The sequence below is a fragment of the Notolepis coatsorum genome, assembly GCF_963971535.1.
Source record: "Notolepis coatsorum genome assembly, chromosome: 2".
NCBI lineage: Eukaryota > Metazoa > Chordata > Actinopteri > Aulopiformes > Paralepididae > Notolepis > Notolepis coatsorum.
The window spans coordinates 28,454,501-28,478,704 of NC_140166.1; the positions used below are offsets into that span (position 1 = coordinate 28,454,501).

At 43.4% G+C, this 24,204-nt stretch overlaps 1 protein-coding gene across 1 annotated transcript in view; it reads left to right on the forward strand.

Moving 5' to 3' along the window:
- adamts3 (ADAM metallopeptidase with thrombospondin type 1 motif, 3) overlaps positions 1–24,204 on the forward strand; it is a gene marked incomplete at its 3' end in the record, with an annotated part of 357,741 nt that overhangs the window by 244,184 nt on the left and 89,353 nt on the right. The window contains exons 10-13 of the mRNA XM_084307667.1: positions 11,876–12,008; positions 18,877–18,990; positions 22,024–22,169; positions 23,280–23,455. Coding sequence (XP_084163793.1) covers positions 11,876–12,008; positions 18,877–18,990; positions 22,024–22,169; positions 23,280–23,455 — 569 coding nt within the window. The remainder of the gene's footprint in view (positions 1–11,875; positions 12,009–18,876; positions 18,991–22,023; positions 22,170–23,279; positions 23,456–24,204) is intronic.

Here is a 24,204-nt window from a genome sequence, read left to right on the forward strand (position 1 = left end):
TTCATTCATTCATCCATTCATTTATTCATTCATTCACACACTCAAAAATCTGTTATTTATACCAGGGTACAGGGTAGCAGGGTACACTAAAACCCAGTATGGACTATTGCACATTGTGCAGAGGAGGGTGATTTAGGATATAATCAGTATATTAAAAAAAATCCTGAAATCCTACTAGTCGGTCCTATAACAAAAAGAGAAATGTTACAGAGCAATATGGGGCAACTTACTCCTTCGATCAAACCCGAAGTTAAATCAAATCAAATCAAATTTATTTGTAAGGCCCGACAACACACGTTAATGTCCCCATGGGCCGGACATGTCTTCTTTAAACAAGTCAAGAAGAAACATAACAATAAGTCAAGAACAAAACAAGAACACCATAAGGTCCAACAAATTTAAAATAAATGCAAATAAATGAATGAATGCAAGCACTCCCAGACATACCCCACGTGGAGGAGAGAAACCTTAGAAGGGCCATTCAAGGGGGGATCTCCCTTCTTAGATGTCGGTGATAGTAGTGTTGCAGACTAACAGTTGATAATCAAGTTACAAGTCTTGGTGTTATAATAGACTCAGACCTAAGCTTTAAATCACACATCAACAAGGTGACAAAAACATAATTTTTCCACCTTAGAAACATAGGTAAGGTAAGGCCGTTTATAAATCAAAAAGACGCTGAAAAACTGATCCATGCCTTTATCTCAAGCCGACTTGACTACTGTAATGCACTCCTCCCAAAAAAAAATACAGAACGACTCCAACTCATTCAAAACTCGGCAGCTAGGCTACTAACTAGAACCAAGAGGAGAGACCACATCAGTCCTGTATTAGCTAACCTACACTGGCTTCCGGTAACATTTAGAATTGATTTCAAGGTCCTCCTCCTTATACAAAGCACTAAATGGAACAGGACCAAGCTACATTGCAAATTCTCTAGTCAACTATGTGCCTCATAGAACATTGCGATCATCTACTACTGGTCTATTGAAGGTTCCAAGCCACAGTCTAAGGAAAACCGGGGATGCAGCCTTTGCAAACTATGCACCAAAGTTATGGAACACACTACCTATGGACATTAGGGAAGCTATATCTCTTAATATTTTCAAAAATAAGCTAAAAACGTACCTCTTCACCATAGCCTTCTAATACACTCTGTTGTACTGTAGCACTATTTTACTCTGTCCATTCTATTGCATACTTTTACTATCTATTCTATTCTACTATTCTGTTATTGCACTGTATTATTTTACTCTGTCTATTGCTTTTTATTACAGGTTCAAAACTGTCAGGTTTTTATTGCACTGGGCTACAGTTTTCTGTCTATTGTTTATTACAGGTTCAAAACTGTCGGGTATTGAACTGTGTGTGTATCGAGCAGAATAGACTGTCATGAGCAGGAGACTACTGTCTGATACGGCTTGCCTTGAAATGTGCATTTGTGGTGTCAGGCAACGGGAGACTGTAATGAGCAGGGGAGACTGTCACCTTTAATACTGTCTGATATGGCTTGCCTTAAAATGTGCATTGTGGTGTCAGGCAGAAGAGAAGACTGTCATGTTTTGAACTATGGATACTGAACAAAGGTTTGGGACGGCTTTGAACTGTTGAACAGTAATCCAGAACTATTTTATTGCACTGTAAAATATATATTTTTTTTTTTATCTATTCTATTCTACAATTTTATTGCACTGCACTATTGCACTATTTTACTCTGTCTATTTGATCTTGCTCCTTTTATTTCAAGTTCAAGTTTCAAGTTTCAAGTTTCTTTAATAGTTGTCATACAGAAGTACAGAATACTTTCATACAAAATGCTTCTTACTGTTACGCTCCAGAGACTGTGCTAGACAAGATAGTATCAAATAACATAGTATAGCATGTAATTTAGAAGAAGAAAATGAGGTCACAGTGTTCGGTATAGACATATGTACAATGTTCTGAGTTACCATATAATATACAATACTATGCAGTGTACTAATGTACAGTACTATATAGTGCAAAGCAGAAATAGGATGAGGTACAATTTAGGTACAATTTACAGTAAGGTGTACGAGTTGTAGTGCAATCCTTCATCAATAAATATAAAGTGTGGGGAGTGGGTGCTACAGTGTGTTTGTTTAAAGTGGGTGTGTGCTATAAAGTGTGTGGAGTGGGTGCTACAGTGTGTTTGTTTAAAGTGAGTGTGTGCGTGTGGATGTGTGTGCTATGTGCGTTTGGTGGTTGTTGTTGTGTAGTGTTCATTGTTCGTTTAGCAGCCTGATGGCCTGGGGATAGAAGCTTCTTCTGAGTCTTTCTGTGCTCGCCTTGAGACTCCGGTATCGCTTGCCTGACCGCAGCAGTTCAAAGAGGCAGTTGTTCGGGTGACTGGAGTCTTTAATGATTCTCTTAGCCTTGCCCTTGCAACGCTTGTTGTAAATGTTCTGGAGGGTGGGGAGCCCCCCTCCAATTGTGCGTTCGGCTGAACGTGTCACTCTTTGTAGTCTGCTTCGGTCTTGTGCAGTGCTATTCCCAAACCAGGAGGTGATGTTGCCGGTCAAGATGCTCTCTATTGTACATGAGTAGAAGTTCTTAAGGATCTTCTGACTGACTTGGAACTTCCTTAGGCGCCTGAGGAAGTAGAGGCATTGTCGTGCCTTCTTCACAACACTGTCAATGTGTGTGGTCCATGTCAAGTCCTCGGATATGTAGGCTCCGAGGTACTTAAAGCTGTTGACTCTCTCAACCGGTGCCCCGTCGATGCTGAGGGGGCTGTAGTCCTTGACCCCCGACCTCCTGAAGTCCACAATCATCTCCTTTGTTTTGCTGACGTTCAGGGAGAGGCTGTTTTCCTGGCACCATCCCGCCAGGACCTTGACCTCTTCCAGGTAGGCCCTCTCGTCGTTGGCAGAGATCAGGCCCACCACCACTGTGTCGTCAGCAAATTTGATGATTGTATTGCTACTCCGCTGAGCCACACAGTCGTGTGTGTACAGGGAGTAGAGGAGGGGACTCAGAACACAGCCCAGAACACAGCCTATGTTGAGGGTGATGGATGAGGAGGTGCAGTTGCCTGCTCTCACCACCTGGGGTCTGCCAGTCAGGAAGTCCAAGACCCACTGGCAGAGGTCATAGTTCAAGCCCAGGTCCCTGAGCTTGGCTATGAGTATGGAGGGGACTATGGTATTGAATGCCGAGCTGTAGTCGATGAATAGCATTCTCACATAGTTCCCCTGCCTCTTGTCCAGGTGTGATGCTGCTGTGTGCAGCACATGGGCTATGGCGTCCTCCGTGGACCTGTTGGGGCGGTATGCAAATTGCAGGGGGTCCATGTTGATGGGGAGGGAGGAGCAGATGTAGCCCTTTACTAGCTTCTCAAAGCACTTCATGGCTATGGAGGTGAGAGCTACAGGGCGGTAGTCGTTGAGGCAAGCAGGCTTGGATTTTTTGGGTACAGGGATAATAGTGGACTTCTTCAGGCAGGTGGGGATGACAGCCTGTTCTAAGGACAGGTTAAATATGTCAGTGAATACTGGGGCCAGTTGGTCGGCACAGACTTTTAGGACGCGGCCGGGGATGCCGTCCGGACCTGCTGCCTTCCTGATATTCACTTTTTTAAAGGTCCGCCTCACCTCATGCTCTGTTACCCTGAACACTGCGCCTCCATCAGCAGCCGACCCCCCCCCCCCCCCCCCATTGCCGTGGCTTGTGAGCTGGTGTTGTTATTACCAGCATCAAACCTCGCATAGAAGGTATTGAGGTCATTTGCTAAGGAGATGTCACTGTTCAGTTTGAGGGAGGTGCCTTTGTAGTCTGTCATCGTTTTGAGCCCCTGCCACATAGCTCTAGAGTCAGCTTGTTCAAACTGGAGTTAAATTTTATCCCTGTAGCGCCGTTTGGCCTCTGACACTGTCCTCCTTACGTTGTATCGTGCCACCTTGTGGTCATTCATGTTGCCTGCCACTAGGCCGTCGTTGTATGCTTTGGTGCGCTCTCTCAGAGCTTCACGGACGGATTTGTCTACCCAGGGTTTTTGATTTGGGTAAACTCTCATTTTGGTAGTGGGGATTGTTTCTTCCACCAAAGTACAAACATAGTCCAGCACTGTCTCCGTGTAGACATTAATGTTATCTGTGTCGCGGAACACATTCCAGTCTGTGCAGTCAAACGCAGACCAGAGCGTCTCCCCCGACGTCAAATCCCATTTCTGCACCTCTCGCGAGACTACAGGAGTACTTTTGATTCTCTGTTTGTACATTGGTGAAAGAAAGATGGACGCGTGATCTGATTTACCAAAGCCACTATCAGAATGAGCCTTGTAGCCACCTTTAAATTGCGTGTAACAGTGATCTAGGATGTTACCGCCTCTGGTGTTGCAAGTCACATGCTGATAGAAGTCAGGTAATACCTTTCTCAGATTGGCGCTATTGAAATCACCCAGCACCAAAATGGCGGCGTTAACGTTCGCCGCTTGTATTCTATTTACCTCGTCGTGGAGTCTGGAGAGCGCGACGTTGTTGCTGGCTTGCGGTGGAATATACACTCCTACAAGGATGATCGCCGTTAACTCCCTCGGGAGGAAGAAAGGACGACACTTGATGGTTATATATTCCAGGTCTGGGCAGCAGTGGTTGGATAATTCCTTCACGTTAGTTGGATCGCTCCACTTGTTGTTAAACATGAAGGCAATACCTCCTCCACGTTGTTTACTGGACTCTGCTGTACGATCCTTGCGGTGGATAAAGAAGTGTTCAGCTGGTTGGATTGCGTGATCTGGGACGTCCGGCGTGAGCCACGTTTCGGTGAAGCAGATAACGTTGCAGTCCCTAACGTCTCTTTGGTATTGAATCCTTGCTCGGATGTCATCCAGTTTATTGTCAATTGATTGTACATTGGCTAGCAATATTCTGGGCAATGGCGTTCGGTGGCGTCTGGATCTCAGCCTGTTACGGACAATATTATTGTCTATTTAAAACTGACTCAAACCATAAACTAGGTGGCCTGTTGGGATGTTAGATCCTAATGTGAAAAACTGTGATTTTATATGTCTGCAGTTTATGTGCTCATTTTATCATTTATTATTGTCTTTTTTCTGTTGTGAAGCACTTTGAGCTGCAGTTTCTGTATGAAAGGTGCTATACAAATAAAGTGTATTATTATTATTATTATTATTATTATTATTATTATTATTATTATTATTATTATTATTATTATTATTATTATTATTATTATTATTATTATTATTATTATTATTATTATTATTATACTGAGGGATCATGAGTTATTATTATACACATGCCTCACCTGTGTCCAGCAGATCACAACATTGGAAGTTAATTCAAATTAAATAGTTGCCAATGCAGAACATAGTATCCTTGCAAACAAAGCTCCTTGTGCTGTGAGAGCTTCACACACACTGAGGCTGAGTAGCCAGGAATAGCCTGCGTGAGATTAGCTGCCACACAGCTACAGACATCATCTCTGCCATGTGGGCACGCCTGCTGAGATAATGATATCATTTTCATCTGTTTTCTTGATCACCGTCTTGGAGATGATTGTATGATTGTCTCTAGGATAAAGTCAAAGAGCATTTTGATTAATTAGGCTTGCTGACTGATACCATGGATCTCCTGTATCTCATGGACAAGAATGGCACAGCGTATTGAAGCAATATCACAATAACACGCGTTACTTAGAATATATATCAGCCCAGCTGTGATGTGATCAGGGGCACAGGGCTAGAGTGCAGAGATCATCACAGCATACAGACGTGTGACAGTAACTAATGAGAAATCATTCGGACATTAACTGAGATATATTGTTTTCAGTTCAGCTCCATATGTGTCTATGTGTGTATGGCGTTGCTAAGCAACACACAAGAACCAGCATGAAACCGTGCCGACCCACGGCGCTGCCTGCACATGTGTCTGTCAAAACGTCCCTGCCAGATCGTCCATGACTGAGTGATTGAGTGAAGTCAAACCTTTATTTATTTTTTCGAAAAGGACAATTGACTGGTCACCCAATGCCATTGAGACTTTACAGACATTTCAATGCATACATTTTCTATAACATAATATTAAATAATAACTTTATCTATCTATATAGCAGCACCCTTCACACATGGACCGCAGCCCAAAGTGCCCCCCACAGCAAGTAGCACAAAATGAACATAAAATAAAATCATAAAATCTGCATACAAAAAAACTATGTATAAAATGCAGACATACAGTGATGCTCAAAAGCATGTGAACCCCCCCGGAACAGCCAGTCCCCCAAACACCCCACACATCAATCCCCACCACGTCCCCCCCATCCAAGATCCCCCCCCCCCCCCCCATAAAGCATGTCATGATCGAAGGAAGGCACAAACAGCCCGCGTGCCACTCACACCACCATGCACGGCGACAGGGATGCCACCCCCGTGAGTGAGTGAGTGAGTGAGTGAGTGAGTGAGTGAGTGAGTGAGTGAGTGAGTGAGTGAGTGAGTGAGTGAGTGAGTGACTACAGCCACAGTCCTGCACACCGTGGGAAAAACACTGAATCACATGGAATGTAAACAAAAGATGCGTGATACATTTCCAAGTGAACCTTCCAGTGCTGTCATGCTGTATATCATCACGTTAACCTTCCAGTGCTGTCAATCAATCAATCAGATTTATTTATAGAGCACATTTAACATGACACATGTCAACCAAAGTGCTGTACAGAGGGTAGATACACATATATATATACATCTAGACAACAATCACATCTCAGGAGGGCACACAAGCAAACACACAGGCAAACAGGGCATGAGTCAGTGAACATCAGGAAAGGCTAGTAGGTAGAAGTGGGTTTTGAGTCTAGATTTGAAGGCATCTATCGAGGGGGCAAGCTTAATGGTGGTGGGGATGCTGTTCCACAGTTCAGGGGCTGCGACAGCAAAGGCACGGCCCCCCCCTGAGCTTAAGGTTAGACCTCCGGACTGTCAGGAGCCTCTGATCGGCTGACCTGAGGGACCTGGTGTTGGAATAGGGGGATAGGAGGTCTGAGATGTAGGAGGGGGGCTGACCATTAAGGGCTTTAAAAAGAATAGGAGAACCTTAAAATGTATTCTGTAGCATACTGGAAGCCAATGAAGGGAGGCAAGGACAGGGGTGATGTGGTCTCTCTTACGGGTTCCGGTCAACAGTCTGGCAGCAGCGTTTTGTACTAGCTGTAGGCGGGACAGGGAAGACTGGTTGATGCCTACAGTATATAGAGGGAGTTGCAGTAGTCTAATCTAGATGAGATGAAAGCGTGGATAACTCTCTGAAGGTCTGCAGGGGAGAGAAGGGCTTTGAGTTTAGCAATGGTGCATAGTTGGAAAAAACATGCCTTCACCACTGAGTTCACTTGTCTGTCGAACTTAAATTGGGGATAAAAAAATGACACCTAGGTTCTTGACATAGGGCTTGACCAGGGAGGACAGGTTGCCAAGACTCTTGGTAAGGGTGGTGACAGCGTCTGGGGGACTGAAGAGGATTATTTCACATTTGTTTTCATTTAGTTGTAAAATGTTTTGTGCCATCCAACATTTAATGTCATCAAGGCAGGACATGAGACTGTTAAGTAAAGACTGGTTGTTGGGTTTCAGAGAGACATAAAGCTGTGTGTTGTCAGCATAACAATGAAAGGAGATGTTGTGCTTCTGAATGATTGAACCAAGGGGTAGAATGTAAAGAGAGAACAAAATCGGGCCAAGGATGGACCCTTGCGGGACCCCACAGGAGAGGGAGGTTGAAGGGGAGGAGCAGTTGGCAATGTTGACAGCAAATCTTCTATTTGTGAGATAGGAGGAGAACCATGCTAGTGCAGTGCCACTGACACCAACCCCATGTTGGAGACGATCTAGTAGAATGTTGTGATCAACAGTGTCGAAAGCTGCGCTGAGCTGTCATGCTGTATATCATCATGTGAACCTTCCAGTGCCGTCATGCTGTATATCATCACATGAACCTCCAAGTGCTGTCATGCTGTATATCATCACAGTGCTGTCATGTTGTATATCAGCACTCGTGAAATGTGTCTTGGGCCAATCAGATTGCTTGATCAGAACTCACTCTTAACTATATCATCATTTAATAATTATTTCATAATCAACTGTTTTAAAGGACCATACTAGTGTAATTTTCTGACTTCTCACCGGAGATTGCCCATGTCTTTAACTAATTCTGTGTTCGTAGGTGTAAAAAGTGTCTTAGCTTACCTTTCCGCCATTCACACACTTACTAAACGCCATTCACCCTGGCATGGTGCCCCAAGAACAAGTTACAGGTTGAAAAAACCCTCAGCTCAGAACTAGGCAAAATCTGCATATGGCTCGCTGATAACAAACTATCATTACACATGGGCAAAACAGAGTCCATTCTCTTCGGTTCAAATAACAAACTCAGCAAGACCGACGGCTTCTCAGTTACAGTGGGTGACAATATTGTCACAAGGAAAGAAGATATTACCTACCTGGGTTCCATCCTAGAGGCAAATCTTTCCTGTGACAAAATGGCATCCAATGTAATAAAAAAAGTCAACCAACGAACACGATTCTTGTACCGGATCTCCTCACTGGTAAACAAGAATACCCTGAAGACTCTAGCAGGAGCACTCATTCAAGGGTACTACGACTATGCTTGCACCTCATGGTACCAAAGCACCTCAAAGGCGCTAAAAACAAAATTACAAACATCTCAAAACAAACTGGTCAGACTACTGCTTGACCTTACTCCTAGAACCCACCTCACCCCTGCCCACTTTGACAACCTAGGATGGCTTAGAGTAGACGACAGAGTACAGCAACTTGCAATGGGCCTGGTCTACAAGATACACTACACGACCAAGGTACCCATGTACATGACAAAATACTTCCCAAAGGTCAGTGAATACCACGATCACAACACCAGAGGGAGCTCCACAAATCATGTTAAACCCAGATGCGGCTCAAACAAGGGACTAAACACGTTTCGCAATTATGCCACATCAATGTGGAACGCCCTACCCAAAGCTGTAAAGGAATGTGAATCACTACCCACTTTCAAAAACACTCTCAAAAAACACCTAAGGGAGACTGCAACTCGAAACTGGCCCCTGTAAATGTCCGAACACAACCCCCTCCAATGTACAGTAAATTACCAAGTATGGTCTTGTCAATAATCCAATGTACAGTGTTGTTTGTACAGTTGTACAGTGTCCCCCACCCACCCCTCCTACCCAATACCCAACCCCCCCCCCCCCCCCCCCACTCCTACCCAACCCCCAATGTACAGTCCCCCCCCACCCCCACCTACCCAATCCAATGTACAGTTTCTACGCCTAATGTATATACTCTTTTCTTTCTGGACTCTTTTTGTATCACAAACAGTACTGTAATTGCAAATCTGGTATGTCATAAATGTATAGATGTAGCAGTACTGTCTATCTGTATGTCATGTATGTCATATATGTTACGATGAATTGAAAATGGGGGACCCTGATGTAAACAAGACGAAAGTCTTTCTCTGGTCTGCATCCCCTTAACAATTGTATGTATTGAGCTGTACTGTACTGTACCCATTCTGCAATCTGTTAATAAAGTTTTCATTCATTCATTCATTCACCCCCATACCATATAATCTACTGAGCTCTGTGTTGACTACACTCAATTTAATAATGATTATATATTCGATTAGTAGGGGCGCTTTATATTTGTGGAATAAATCTCAAGGCGCTACAGTGTAGAAGAACATACAAACTAGTAAGAGAGTGAAAAAAAAAACATAAAATAAGAAGGGCTAAAACTAGTAAAAGAGTAAAAGAACATGTGTGTGGAGTTCAAATTAGATACAAATCAACAAAAGGCTCTATTAAAAATATGTTTTGAGGCCCTTTTTAAAAGCATCCACGGTCTGTGGTGCTCTCAGATGGTCAGGGAGAGCGTCCCACAGACTGGGAGCGGATGAGTGGATTCATAGAGTATATACTGCCTTCACTGTCCACAACTGCCTTATACTGTAATTATAACTACCTACCTCAACCTATAGTCTACCAATATACATACAAACATACAATATAATGTATGATAGCCATGTACAATAATACTGTATATACTATATCTATATCATATACCATACCTACTCTTATTAGTGTACATAATAATACTGTACAATAATACTGTACATACATTGGATTAGTTTCATTATATATATTCCATTAATCACTTGTTTACATTGGAGTTTAACATTACATTTACTTATTTACGTCGCACTGGGTGGTCGAGAGGAGGACGAGGAAAAAGCTGGAAAAAGAAAACTGGAAAACCCCTCCCACCCCCTCTATGAGGAGCTAGCCAGGATGAGGAGCATGTTCAGCCATAGACACACCACAAACCGCCTCGGCCAGTCCTTCATGCCAGTAGCCGTCAGGCTCCACAACCGTGGGCACGGACTGCTTCCAGCTGCTGAAGAGCTAATGGCTGGTGAACTTGAGAACTGTTAGGATCTGATTCTCGATTATAAACACTGCACAGACTCTGATGCAGTGTGCTACTACGGTTGGACCATGTATACTATCATCACTATTACTACTGTCTGATTGAATCCTGATATGCACTACTGTTCACTGCTGTTATCACTATTACCCACTATCACCAGTATTACTTTGCTCTTTGTTCTATGTTCTATGCTCTATTATTATTATTATTATTATTATTATTATTATTATTATTATTATTATTATTATTATTATTATTATTATTATTATTATTATTATTATTATTATTATTATTATTATTATTTTATTATTATTATTATTTTATTATTATTATTATTATTATTATTATTATTATTATTATTATTATTATTATTATTATTATTATTATTATTATTATTATTATTATTATTATTATTATTATTATTATTACTGCCTATTCTACCTGTACCCAGTACACCCATGCTGCTATGACACCTGCATTTCCCAAGGGGATTACTAAAGGAACACTTGAGTTGTACTTGTGCTGTGCTCTGGAAATGGAGAGAAGTCTAAATTAAAATGGTCCTTTAAAGTGGTAACTGTCTACTACTTTACATTAGTAGAGGAATGGCAATGCAGCTACTGCTAACTGTGTCTAGATTAGTAGACAAATGACAATGCAGCTTTAAACTGATAACGGTGTGGTGTCTACATTAGTAGAGGAATGACAATGACTACTTTCTCCAGTGCTGAAAGTGTGTTTTTATCCTCACATGCTTTGGCTATCTGGTTTGATTGATTGATTGATAATTGTATTAACAGATTGCAGAATGGGTACAATACAGTACAGCTCAATACATACAATTGTTAAGGGGATGTAGACCAGAGAAAGACTTTCGTCTTGTTTACATCAGGGTCCCCCATTTTCAATTCATCATAACATATATGACATACACGACATACAGATAGACAGTACTGCTACATCTATACATTTATGACATACCAGATTTACAAATACAGTACTGTTTGTGATACAAAAAGAGTCTAAAAAAGAGAGTATATACATTTAACGAAGAAACTATACATTGGAGGAGGTGGGGGGGGGGGTTGGGTAGGAGGTTGGGGGGGGGGAACTGTACATTGGAGGTGGTTGTGGTGGGGGGGGGGGGGGGGTAACTGTACATTGGATTATCGACAAAACCTGGTTCATTCATGAAGCTGCTTAATTGAGCTGCGGCTAAACACAGCTGGCTTTATCCGTTTATTCTGAAGAAAGATCTGTACTTAATCTTTTTTTAAACACATTTGTGTGTATAACACACAATACCCAAAACGTTGAATGCTGAAAAGCATGCTATCTGTATAAAAGCAAATCTATTTTATTTTATTTTTTTAATATTGTTGACGTCTTTTTGTCTCCCCATCCTGACAGTTCCTACGATTGTCTCCTGGACGATCCTTTCAAACATGACTGGCCTCAACTGCCTGAACTCCCCGGCATCAACTACTCCATGGACGAGCAGTGTCGATTCGACTTTGGAGTGGGCTATAAGATATGCACCTCAGTAAGTATTGTGTCAGTTCCAGGTGTAGGGGCTGCAGAATAAAACAACATACAGCCGAGTTGTGTTTCCCAAAATAATAGTTTCCTTTTATTTTCAAACCAAACCAAACATCCCAATGTTCTCCTTACTCTCATTGACTTGAACTTATACTCCGACTGTCTTCCGGGCGGCTTCTCTGCTGAGTGAGTGTGTGCCCTTAGCCCCTATTTCCTCACTTTCCTCAACACGTGCATCGTGTCGTGATTGCTTAGCTGGTTTTGATGGCCTACTAGCTGCAGGTGCGCCTGGAAGTGGAAGCCCAAATATGGGCAGAGCCTAGCCATTGGGCCGTTACGTACAGTAGCACTCTTCAATCAGCAAGCCCAGTGGTGGGGTTAGTATGCACTTCAGGAAGTATGCACTTCAGCAGGACACGTTATGGAGCTCCACGGAAATGGGCTCTTTTCCAGAAACTAAAGAGGACAAAAAGCCTGAGAAAGTGGAAACAGGTGGAGAGATGATCCTCCCAGTGGCTTTGAAGGATCAGATAGGAGGAATGGGAAATCTCCCAGCTTAACTCTCCAACACAATATAAGATAAGATATTCCTTTATTGATACCCTTGGGGAAATGCAGGCATCATAGCAGCATGGGGACGGGGACGAGTGGGAAATCTCCCAGCTCTCCAATATATATCAACATGATGGGGTGGTAATGAATTGTGTGATACACATATACATATATATATATATATATATATAGCTTAAATATATAGCTTAAATGCCATGGGAGGAAAATGCCATGCCAAGGGGTCCCTTGGCTTCACACCTCAAAATATCTGAATGAAAATGGGCTCAATAGAACCAACCTCTTTACAGCCAGGTTAGTCTATGATAGTTATATGGAGAATTACAGCCCAAACCCACCGGATGCGGGTATGAGGCGCTTCCCTTTCGCTCCCATGCTGTTTGCACCGGCCGCGCACGGGCGGGCGACTCACGGGCGGGAAGCGTATTTTTTCCCTTTGGTTGGATTCAGAGGCCTGCGCCCAGTGGTGCAGTCGTAATACGGGAACTGCCCGGACGCCACGTGCATGCGCGCTCCCGCGCACACGCATACATGTTCCCTCGCTTGCGCACAGAACAGATGATTATTATGCATAACAATGTTTTAAATGTAATTGTAGTTACAATTTCTTTCAATGAATTAACTTAAACTAGAAAAGTAAATACAAACTAAATTAACAATGTAACTTAGTTTACAGAAGGACAGTTTCCTTCTGAAGCACAACTTAATGTCTCATCCTTCCAGTCGGGACCACAGATCAAGCAAACCCCCACCAATTGGTACAGGGCTTGTATTTTGGTTTGGCCCTTCTCGTTCTTTGTTATGCTATCGGTATCCTATTATTATGCAAAGTCTAGGTGATAAGTGCCGGCCGGGTACTTGGCGCACGGCGCGACAAGTCCAGTGACAATTGTGAACGCATTTCTGTGTGCGCGCGTGCACATCCGTGCGCGATTGCAAGCACTTCTGCTCAGCGAACTACTAGGACGGCGTGGTACCCCGTCCACCCACCACTGCATCCCGGCCTGCGCCACGCGCATTTTCACAGAAATACACTCAATATCTGCATTATTACCACAGATATTGTTCAACCAGCTAATGTGTCTGTATATTTCCCAATACAAATAATAAACCATACTATACTTTTTCAGGAGTACAGTCACACTGATTTCATCATTCTAAAATTAAATTAGATAATAACTGGTTATACATGCAAAATGGACAATAGAACACTGGAGCTGGAAATCTTAAAAAAATCTTCAAACAGGGACTGACTTCACATATAGACTAGGCATTTACAGCAATGTAAATGTGCCTTCCTCGGTGCGCTTTGTGCTTGTGCCCGCGCCTGGTGGGGTCCCGGTGTTAAGCCCAAACCAGGCAATAAAACAAGTTTAATTAATAAAATTCTGTTTAGATGACGGATTAAGCCCTGAGTGGTCTTAGAACTCTGGTGAATCACCTCAGTTAGGCTAGATGCAACTAGGACAGAGAGACTTTGGCTCAGCTTCTTCCCCCAGGCCATCAGAGTCTTGAACACTGAACTCTCCACACACAAGCACACATGAGCACACACACAACACACATACTGTATACGCTCACACACTAACAGACACTTTAGCACAAACACAAACATGCTGCACACGCACACACTCAACGGTCACTTTACACAATGAAAAGGTCACTAAAATAAAAAATAAATAAAAAAAAGAACGGGAGTGGTTCTTGTATAGTAAATAGATGGATATAGCAAGATAGCATAAGGATATATAGTATAACTGTATATTGTATAGTATTGTATAGTAGTGTACATAAGACCCAGTGCCTCATCCGTAGCTATCACTGTATTGCACTAGGCTATCGCAGGACCTTAGCATGTCTTTACCATGCTTTTTATAAACTTTATGTACATTATACCTGTTTTGTCTCATTCTATGTCTTATTCTTATTTGTATTACTTGTATTATTGCACAATCGCTACGGGCATGACCACCCGCATTTCGCTGTATGCTTGTATGCCGTGACAAATAAAACTCTTGACTTGATGTTCCGGATCCGGGTGATGGCTGGAGCGCAGGGCAGGTGTGGTGTAGGTTTTAGCAGATATCAGCCTATTCTTCTAAACACCATTCACACTGCTATTGATGTCGAAAAGTGGTTGGAAAATACACCATGAAACATGAAAGTAATTTTTTTTTTTTTCACTTTTTCTCCCATTTTCTATATTTTCTCCAATCCCAATTTCGTATCATCCAATTCAACCCTCCCCTGTCACGAACGCTGTTTCTTGCCTCCCACAAGCCGGCTGCAATGTGGACTAAGTCATACATAGCACAAGTCCCCTCCGGTACTTGAGGTAACAGCAGTCGCATCTTTTCACCTGCGCAGCTCGATCTCTCAGTGGCGAGGAGTAACGCGTGGGAGGCTCACACTGCCCCCGACACTTCCTGATTCTACTGCGCAGGCGCACCAACCGACCTGTAGGAGTCGCTGTCCACAACGCCCGATCCCCACCCATCAGTTTCCCACCCCCTAATACGCCCAATGTGTATTAGTATGAACGACCAGCTAAACTGAAAGCAATGTGGAGCGCTGGGCTCGAACAGGCAAGCCCAGCGTCTCCGTCATTCGTGGCAAGCGCCTTGCCCACTACGCTACGTAGCCGCCCGAAACATGAAAGTTATTGAAAACCATGCCGCCTTTTACTTTCACTAACACTCTACTACAAGCCCTGCACATCAAACAAACACTCTACTACAAGCTCTGCACGTCAAACTAACACTCTACTACAAGCTCTGCACGTCAAACTAACACTCTACTACAAGCTCTGCACGTCACTCTTAACGCTCTACTACAACCTCTGCTCATCAAACTAACACTCTACTACAAGCGCTGCACGTCACTCTTAACGCTCTACTACAAGCCCTGCTCATCAAACTAACACTCTACTACAAGCTCTGCACGTCAAACTAACACGATACTACAAGCTCTGCTCATCAAACTAACACTCTACTACAAGCCCTGCTCATCAAACTAACACTCTACTACAAGCTCTGCACGTCAAACTAACACTCTACTACAAGCTCTGCACGTCAAACGAACACTCTACTACAAGCTCTGCACATCAAACTAACACTCTACTACAAGCTCTGCACGTCAACCTAACACTCTACTACAAGCTCTGCTCATCAAACTAACACTCTACTACAAGCTCTGCACGTCAAACGAACACTCTACTACAAGCTCTGCACATCAAACTAACACTCTACTACAAGCTCTGCACGTCAACCTAACACTCTACTACAAGCTCTGCTCATCAAACTAACACTCTACTACAAGCTCTGCACGTCAAACGAACACTCTACTACAAGCTCTGCACATCAAACTAACACTCTACTACAAGCTCTGCACGTCACTCTTAACGCTCTACTACAAGCTCTGCACATCAAACTAACACTCTACTACAAGCTCTGCACGTCAAACTAACACTCTACTACAAGCTCTGCACGTCACTCTTAACGCTCTACTACAAGCTCTGCTCATCAAACTAACACTCTACTACATGCTCTGCACGTCACTCTTAACGCTCTACTACAAGCTCTGCACATCAAACTAACACTCTACTACAAGCTCTGCACGTCACTCTTAACGCTCTACTACAAGCCCTGCACATCAAACGAACACTCTACTACAAGTCCTGCACGTCAAACTAACACTAACATTAAATCTTTTACACAGTTTTACACAAAAAGTATAAGTGCCGGTCCCAATCTGGGAGGTCCCGGATCCTGTTCACAAATCAAACCCTGGTCTTCGCTCTGGTCTTAGCTCTGGAAGCAGTCCTGGAAGAGAGGAAAGCAGAGCTGATATCCACACCTCTTATCTCCATCTTATGAAAAGGCTTAATATGGCCACGAGTGCTCTCTGGTCGACTTTGATTAAAGCTTTCATGTCAAACAACCTCATTACCAGACATGCAGCCAGTTATATCACACAATGAACTGTTTATCATATATATTATGTGCCGGAATGATCCACGTCAGTTAGCTGCTAATCATGGACCATTCAGTCCCCATTCCATCATTGTCATCATCATCATCCTACTGAAAGGCACATGTCTGGAGTGGTTTGAAAAAATGTCACTCAATGATGTTCCATAATCATGCACGTAATTATGCATGTGAAATATTCACAAGGACACAGAATAAAAGCCATGTTTTCATGCAACTGTAAGTAGCTACTTCTACCCAGGTTTATACACAGATCTAAACTAGTGTTCTGAATGAAATGAATGAATGAAAACTTTATTAACAGATTGCAGAATGGGTACAGTGCAGTACAGCTCAATACATACAATTGTTAAGGGGATGCAGACCAGAGAAAGACTTTCGTCTTGTTTCCACCAGGGTCCCCCATTTCCAATTCATCGTAACATATATGACATACATGACATACAGATAGACAGTACTGCTACATCTATACATTTATGACATACCAGATTTGCAATTACAGTACTGTATTTGTGATACAAAAAGAGTCCAGAAAGAAAAGAGTATATACATTAGGCGTGAAAACTGTACATTGGATTGGGTAGGTGGGGGTGGGACTGTACATTGGAGGTGGTTGGGGGGGGGGGGGGGGGTAGGAGTGGGGGGGGGGGGGGGTTGGGTAGGAGGGGTGGGTGGGGGACACTGTATAACTGTACAAACAACACTGTACATTGGATTATGGGACTGTACATTGGACTGTACATTGGAGGTGGTTGGGTGGGGGGGGGGGGGTGGGTAGGAGGGGTGGGTGGGGGACACTGTACAACTGTACAAACAACACTGTACATTGGATTATTGACAAGACCATACTTGGTAATTTACTGTACATTGGCGGGGGTTGTGTTCGGACATTTACAGGGGCCAGTTTCGAGTTGCAGTCTCCCTTAGGTGTTTTTTGAGAGTGTTTTTGAAAGTGGGTAGTGATTCACATTCCTTTACAGCTTTGGGTAGGGCGTTCCACATTGATGTGGCATAATTGCGAAACGTGTTTAGTCCCTTGTTTGAGCCGAATCTGGGTTTAACATGATTTGTGGAGCTCCCTCTGGTGTTGTGATCGTGGTATTCACTGACCTTTGGGAAGTATTTAGTCATGTACATGGGTACCTTGGTCGTGTAGTGTATCTTGTAGACCAGGCCCATTGCAAGTTGCTGTACTCTGTCGTCTACTCTAAGCCATCCTAGGTTGTCAAAGTGGGCAGGGGTGAGGTGGGTTCTAGGAGTAAGGTCAAGCAGTAGTCTGACCAGTTTGTTTTGAGATGTTTGTAATTTTGTTTTTAGCGCCTTTGAGGTGCTTTGGTACCATGAGGTGCAAGCATAGTCGTAGTACCCTTGAATGAGTGCTCCTGCTAGAGTCTTCAGGGTATTCTTGTTTACCAGTGAGGAGATCCGGTACAAGAAACGAGTTCGTTGGTTGACTTTTTTTATTACATTGGATGCCATTTTGTCACAGGAAAGATTTGCCTCTAGGATGGAACCCAGGTAGGTAATATCTTCTTTCCTTGTGACAATATTGTCACCCACTGTAACTGAGAAGCCGTCGGTCTTGCTGAGTTTGTTATTTGAACCGAAGAGAATGGACTCTGTTTTGCCCATGTGTAATGATAGTTTGTTATCAGCGAGCCATATGCAGATTTTGCTTAGTTCTGAGCTGAGGGTTTTTTCAACCTGTAATTTGTTCTTGTCAGAGACCAGCAGGGCTGAGTCGTCCGCAAACAGGAACAAGTTGCAGTCACAAGCTGACGACATGTCATTTGCATAAATTAGGAACAGTAGCGGACCTAGTATGCTTCTGAGTAGCGTTACATTAGTGAATCCCTGATATCATAATGACAATTGTCCAGTGTCCAATGGTGACCTCAGTCAGTCAAATGCTAGTTACTGTGTTATTGTGTTACAGCTATTGTATCAGGAATGGAGTTTAATTGAGTTCAAATGCATGTTTATTTCCCTGTGAGCTGAGATGAAAGATTAAAGATAAAGGGAGAAATACAAGAACAAAGATACAATAATGACAATAATAAGGTGCATCTACAAGGTTATTGATACAGTTGGAAGGCTGAAAGGCAGAGGAATCTGTCAGGATTCAACCTGGCCAGTAGGGGCACGACTAAGAAGAAGACTTGTGCAGCCCATGGGGGCTATTCCATGTGATCTCTGGCTCTACAAATACATGATTTGATTTGATCCTTATCATTTGAGAATGTCATTGATGTCCCCCCCCGTGCTAGCGTCTGACAGCTCATAGTAACCAAACTTCTTCTTCTCTCTCTTCAGTTTCGTACATTTGACCCGTGCAAACAGCTGTGGTGCAGTCACCCCGACAACCCCTACTTCTGCAAGACTAAGAAGGGGCCGCCGCTCGACGGCACGGAGTGCGCACCGGCAAAAGTGAGTTCCTCTTTAACCCTCTCACTACCACACTACAGAAGGTTAACCTTTCACTACCACACTACAGACGGTTAACCTTCTGTAGTGTGGTAGTGAAAGGGTTAACCTTCTGTAGTGTGGTTGTGAAATGATGAACCTTCTGTAGTGTGGTTGTGAAAGGGTTAACCCTTTGTCGTGTGGCAGTGAAAGGGTTAACCACCTTCTGTATTGTTGCAGTGAAAGGGTTAACCCCTTGGTAGTGTGATAGTGAAAGGGTTAAGAAAATTAACTGGTTAATTCGCATTAAAAGTGTTGTTTCTCATCATTTGGGGTATTGTTATGATCATTATTATTGTATAATATTATTTATTATATGTATGTATTGTTTGTTTATTTGTTTTTATATTCTGCTAACTAATAGCAGCGCTTTCATAATCTGTGTGTCTTTCTGAAAAATATATAATAGAAAGTAACACTTTACTTGACATTAGGAGTCAGATCAAATCTGTGGCGGCCGGCTGGTGGAACATGTTCTTTTTTTTTTAAACTTTATTTTTTAGCGTTTATCGCGACAGAAACAGGTTGAAATGGGATGTAGAGCAGGGGAAGACATTCTGAGAAATGACGGCGGGTCCGGGAATCGAACTCGTGTCCCCCAGATCCGTGACGAGCACGGTTTTCCCCGACGCAGAAATAGCGCCGAGATATGCGGTGAGCTACGGGAGCTCCCGGTGGAACATGTTCTAGGTGGGGCGGTGCCATATTCAATCAGTTTCAGTAACTACAGTATATAACCAGACCTGGTGCCATATTCAATCAGTTTCAGTAACTACAGTATATAACCAGACCTGCAGACTGATAAGCGGTGACATGTTTGTAAACCAAACCCCTGTAGGGGTGTGTGCACTACAATTACATTTTCATATCATAATATCATAACGCAGAGGCTGAGACTCACTTTCTTTTGCTGCCGGTAGAACATTGCCAAGCCGTTGCGTGTCGCGCTAACCCTTTTTGAAGCTTTGTGGTCCGGGCTTGAACTTTCCATAAAATGTGTAGTGTCTCCATAAATCCATTTAGTTAGATCCAGCACTGAATGTATCTTGTGATTATTATAAATTTTCGACGACGACAACAAGTCAACAACTATTAGTTTTAGTTATTTCCTGGTTGGCGTGATTCCGAACGTGCCAAACGTATGACGAAAGTACGTAAGGGCTTGCACTAAAACAACCCATAGAAATGCATTGGAGGTTGTGGTGTTTGAAAAAAATATCAAATGCCAACACATGAACGAGAGGACTGAGGGGCGATCGGCAGCCCGAGAGAAGTCACCCATGGAGTGACAGTGATTCTGAGATTCATTCCAGAACAAAATTAGATGCTGCGGCTGATTGGACTATGATATTCAGAGGCAGGATTTTTTTTAGTTATTATTATATTTATCATACATCATCATTATTTTGTAAAACATTTAATGTCAAATATAAATAAAATCACCTGTGACAGGGAGGGTGACGCACAAATCGCCATAATCAGTCAGCCGCCCCTGGATAAAATAATACAGGTATGTTAGAAAGCTGTCATTCTCATCTTGACAGTGTATTAAACTCATAATAGGCATGGGGGGGAGTCTTATACAGTATATCAGATCGGCAATACGTCGTCCGCACTGAATTTTGATCGCCACGTCTCTTTTTGGTGGAAAACAACTCAAGGAATAAACAAGGATTAGACAGAGATTGTTCATAAACTACAACTTTAGGACAAAACACAAATATATAAATCATGTCAAAGATGATCAAGGCCCAGAAATAATCATTACCTTGTAGAAACCGTCGGAATACAGAACCGCACAATATATTTTTTTGTATTATCTTCCCCCCCCCCTTCTTTTTCCATTTTTCTCCCATCCCAATGTTAGTCGTTATGCCAATTCCCACTCCCCTTCCTGGTCGTTGCGCACTCTACCCCCTACCGTCGGTCTCCCAGATCCTTCCCTTGTTGTGCAGGCGCCCCGACCGAACTGTAGGAGTCGCTGTTTACAACGACCAGGACCCACCCACGCCGGCTTTCCACCCGCTAACACTGCCAATTGTGTTAGTGTGGACGGTCGGCCAAGCCGGAGGCACCACAGCCGGATTCGATCCTACTGGCTCTGTGGTGGTAGACAGGCGCTTAGTCCGCTGCACTACCCGGCCGCCCCTGAACCGCACAATTTCTAACAGTTGACAACACAAAGCCGTGTGTCATTTATTGAGCCGTGCTAGCGTCTGACAGCTCATAGTAACCAAAATTTTTTCAATGAAACCCCAAAAAGGGCGGCTCCTCTAAGCCCAACCTCCTTAAAGTGATAGTGCCCCATCACCACATCAATACAATACCATGATGATTTATGTCTCTAGAACCCACTACAACCTTTTAGTTTTTGGTCACCTGGAGATTCATACAGGTAATATTAAATGTCCAGGTAGGGAAATGAGGAGATATCCTACAGCTGACTGGGAGAACACCATAGAGACTGAAGGAGCTTGAAAACGGATCAAACGTAACTTTACACAATGAAGTGACCAGCCAGTGTTGGAAAGTAACTGCTGGACTTAACATGAAGCACTAACAAAACAAACGTTTCAAACAATGTAAGTGTTCTGCCGTCGTTTTTCATACAGGCTGAATACTATGGTGGTCAATAGGAACATTATCTGTGTTTCCCCCAACAGTAGGCTGCGAAAAAGGCCAAAGTACCTGGATGTAAATGGCTGCATTTATATAGCAGCTTTTATCCAAAGCGCTTCACAATTAGTTCCTCACATTTTACCCATTCACACACATTCACACACTGATGGCAGAGGCGACCATGCAAGGTGCCAACCTGCTCATCGGGAGCAATTAGGGGTTAAGTGTCTTGCTCAAGGACACTTCGACACTCTGCCCGGGAGGAGCGGGAACCTCCGGATTACCAGACGATTGCTCTGCCTCCTGGATGTGCTGATCTGATGTATATTTCTTGCTTGCTGACTCTCCCACCCCCCCCCCCCCCCCCCCCACCCCCAGTGGTGCTACAAAGGCCACTGCATGTGGAAGAATGCTAACCAGGTGAGGCTGGACGGGGCCTGGGGCTCCTGGAGCAAGTATGGCTCCTGCTCCCGCTCCTGTGGGACCGGCGTTCGCTTCCGGACGCGCCAGTGCAGCAACCCAGCGTGAGAAATATTTTTTGGCAAATAACAAAAACTGCTTTGTCTGCGTGGAGATGGGAGTTGATGGGAGTGATGCAAAGGGAAGATGTATTTATTTATTACACGTGATGGTCTCATAAGTAGATGTTTTTTTAAAATGTTTAAGAAGGAACACACCAACAGTATGTGCTAAGCTAGGCTAGCTTGCAGCCAGATACTGTAGCTGTAAAGGATAGTAAGGGATAAGGCCAATGTAATTAAATTTTTTATAAATTTCTTTTACTTGTCAATGTAGCCTATGAAAAGACCAAAACCTACAATGCATTTCTTCTACTCTCAATACTCTTCCTACTCTCTCCTACCCTTAGGCTCTCAACCAGGAAGCCATAAAATAATTAAACACAGCCCGCAAACACATACAGTATCTCCAGTTTATTGGATTATATTGGATCTATCGATGTACAGTAGTAAACGTAACAACAAGCTCTATTGATCTATAGTGGTAAAGTAGTAAACAGAAAAACAAGCTCTATTGATCTAATATATGTACAGTAGTAAACAGAACAACAAGCTCTATGGATCTATGTAAACGGAACAAAACAGAACACGCTCTAACAAGCTCTATGGATCATACTTGTTGGCGAAATGCATTGTAGGTGTTGTTTTTGTTGACAATAAGAAAACATAAATACAATTATACTAGTCGTATCCATTGAAGGGTAAATTAAATATTGTGGAACCCCAGCCCCATGCCCTACTTACCAATGGTGTTGTGGATCGGTAGAGTCCCTACTTACCAATGGTGTTGTGGATCGGTAGAGTCCCTACTTACCAATGGTGTTGTGGATCGGTAGAGTCCCTACTTACCAATGGTGTTGTGGATCGGTAGAGTCCCTACTTACCAATGGTGTTGTGGATCGGTAGAGTCCCTACTTACCAATGGTGTTGTGGATCGGTAGAGTCCCTACTTACCAATGGTGTTGTGGATCGGTAGAGTCCCTACTTACCAATGGTGTTGTGGATCGGTAGAGTCCTTTCTTGGCACAAAAAGCTCTACGGTAAGATCATCTCTACAGTTGTATTGCTCTCCAACATATTGTGCTGTTTGACAACCCCCCCCCCCCCCCCACCCAGGCCTTCTAACGGTGGTCAGGACTGCCCGGGTATCAACTACGAGTATCAGCTCTGCAACACGGACGATTGCACCAAGCAATTCGAGGACTTCCGCGCCCAGCAGTGCCAGCTCCGCAACTCCCACTTTGAGTTCCAAAATGCCAAACACCACTGGCTCCCCTACGAGCACCCAGACAGTAAGGCAACACTAATTTCTTCATGGAGGGCTTCTCTGATATTTGGGGTTGTGTGTGTGTGTGTGTGTGTGTGTGTGTGTGTGTGTGTGTGTGTGTGTTTGATGTGTTTACACATCAAAGCTTTTATAAAAAAAATTCTGCAGTTCAATTTGTTCTTTCTCCCGGCTAAGACAACCGAGCCATTGTTTATTTCTTTTGGGGGGGGATTGGCCCGTCTATGTGAGCGCGTGTCCATTCAGCCGTGTGGAGGAGCCTTGTTCAGTTCCCCGGGCTCATTCCACCCCATTTTCCCACTGATTGGAAGGCATAACCAAACATAACACGTGTGTATAGTAGAGCGCTTTGAATTCAACACACAGGGAAACAAGGACACAATGCTGTTGTAGCACTCTCGCAGGAATTGTACTGGCCTTACACAAAGTGCCTGTGAGTCGCCACCCAGGGCAGAGTGGCTACCCGTGAGTGAGAACGAGAGTCTCTCTCTCTCTCTCTCTCTCTCTCTGATCTGGGGCACATAAGAAGAGCTCTTAAAATGGGTGGCGTTCCCCTTTAAGTCTGCATGCAGGGTTGCCAGGGTTACGCTAATTAACATCACAACTTTAACAAAGTGAAAATATCAATAAGCTACACATCACCACAACATTGTTCGTCGCACCAGAGAGAACGAGATAAGAGAGAGAACTGACGGTAGTTTAAAGGAACACGCCAACATTTTGGGAAATTAGCTTACCGTCTTGTCCAGAGAGAGA